Genomic DNA, 1,468 nt, shown 5'->3' with positions numbered 1-1,468 from the left:
GAAGAGGGAGAGGGAGAGGGAGAGGGAGAGGGAGAGGGAGAGGGAGAGGGGAGGCTAAAACTTCACAAACACACAGGCTTTTTTCTTTCCTTTTTTGTTATTTGCAACGTCCTTCAAACTCCGTGCTTTGCATAGAACTTGACATTCATTCTTAGAAGGTGATTTCCCATTTCTTTGAGGAAAAGCCCAGAAAAGAATGCGCACAAACCTTTGCTGGTGGTTTGTGCCTGTTCTGTCTCTTATATAACGAGGCTCTACAATGTATTGCCAGAGAACAAGAAGATGCTTGACAGGAAATGCATTTTAAAGCCGTTTCTATTATAATTTTTTTGGCCTGTCTTTGACCTTCACAGATACACCGAGGTGTTAAAGGGTTTGTCCGTGACCTTCAAGGTAACCCGATTGCCAATGCAACCATCTCTGTGGAGGGGATAGACCATGATGTCACCTCAGGTGGGTATTATCTTATTTTATTTATTTATTTTTTGCCTTGATCTGGAAGCAAAAATTATGCAAATGAACATAACCACTAGTTATGAAAATGGACATAACCACTAATTATAATTAAAATTCGCACACTAATTCTAAGCATAGCAATAATTGCTTCATCCGGCTTTACACCGACTCTGCCCCCAATTCCACTTTATTCTGTGAGACTAAACAGGGAAGCCTAAGATGTTTCGAGCCAGCAGGTGGCGCCCTTTACCCAGAGCGAGCTGTTGTAGGCCTGCGGCCCTGCTTCCTTGTTGGGAGCAGCTGAGGTTAAACGCCCCGCATTTGTGTGTCTGGGTATCCTTATGCATTTCTATTAAGCTCATTTTACTTTAACCACCACCCACTGCAATCCCTGCAGCCAGGGATAACAAAACACAGTAACAAGAACACTTCCTAGTCTTTTGAATTATTTAATATTTCATTTATTTTCTAAGGCCTTATTGTCCTCTTAAACTCGTTTATACACATATTCAGCAATATTCATCACTATCCCAGCAAGTTTCAGGATGCTTTTCCATCCTGCATTCCAGAGCCCATGCCAAGATCCTACCCTCTTTACCCATGGCAAGGGTAGGACACAAGCCTAATGAATGCCCCAGCCACAGGATATTGTTTCACTAACTCCGGAAATGTTATTTTTCTCTGCATCCCACGATGTAAAAAAACGTGAGAGAAATCTAATCCTAGAAAGGAATGAAACGGAGATTTGTGTAAGTGTTACCGCTCTGACAGGAAAGTTCTCCCCGAGGCAAGCGCTGCAGCTCTCAGGGGAGAAGTTTCTCCGATGGAAAGCGTGGCAGCTCTGAGGGGAGAGGTTTCCCCTGTGTTAAGTGTTACAGCTCAGAAGGGAGAGGTATTCTGGCAGACAGGAGGCAAGGAACACCACAGGGTCATACTGTACCTCACACAAGGCATTTATTGGGAAAGACACAAGTGGGTGGCACCTCTGCTTTTGAGAGAAGCAGCAGGTAAC

General features: G+C 44.0%; 1 protein-coding gene across 1 annotated transcript in view; it reads left to right on the top strand.

Moving 5' to 3' along the window:
* Window positions 1-1,468, top strand: part of Cpe (carboxypeptidase E) — a 106,178-nt gene that overhangs the window by 101,463 nt on the left and 3,247 nt on the right. The window contains exon 7 of the mRNA XM_031339941.1: window positions 354-453. Coding sequence (XP_031195801.1) covers window positions 354-453 — 100 coding nt within the window. The remainder of the gene's footprint in view (window positions 1-353; window positions 454-1,468) is intronic.

This window comes from Mastomys coucha, unplaced genomic scaffold, assembly GCF_008632895.1.
Source record: "Mastomys coucha isolate ucsf_1 unplaced genomic scaffold, UCSF_Mcou_1 pScaffold22, whole genome shotgun sequence".
NCBI lineage: Eukaryota > Metazoa > Chordata > Mammalia > Rodentia > Muridae > Mastomys > Mastomys coucha.
The sequence above is the reverse complement of the archived record's forward strand: the minus strand, read 5'-3'. Positions and strand labels throughout refer to the sequence as shown.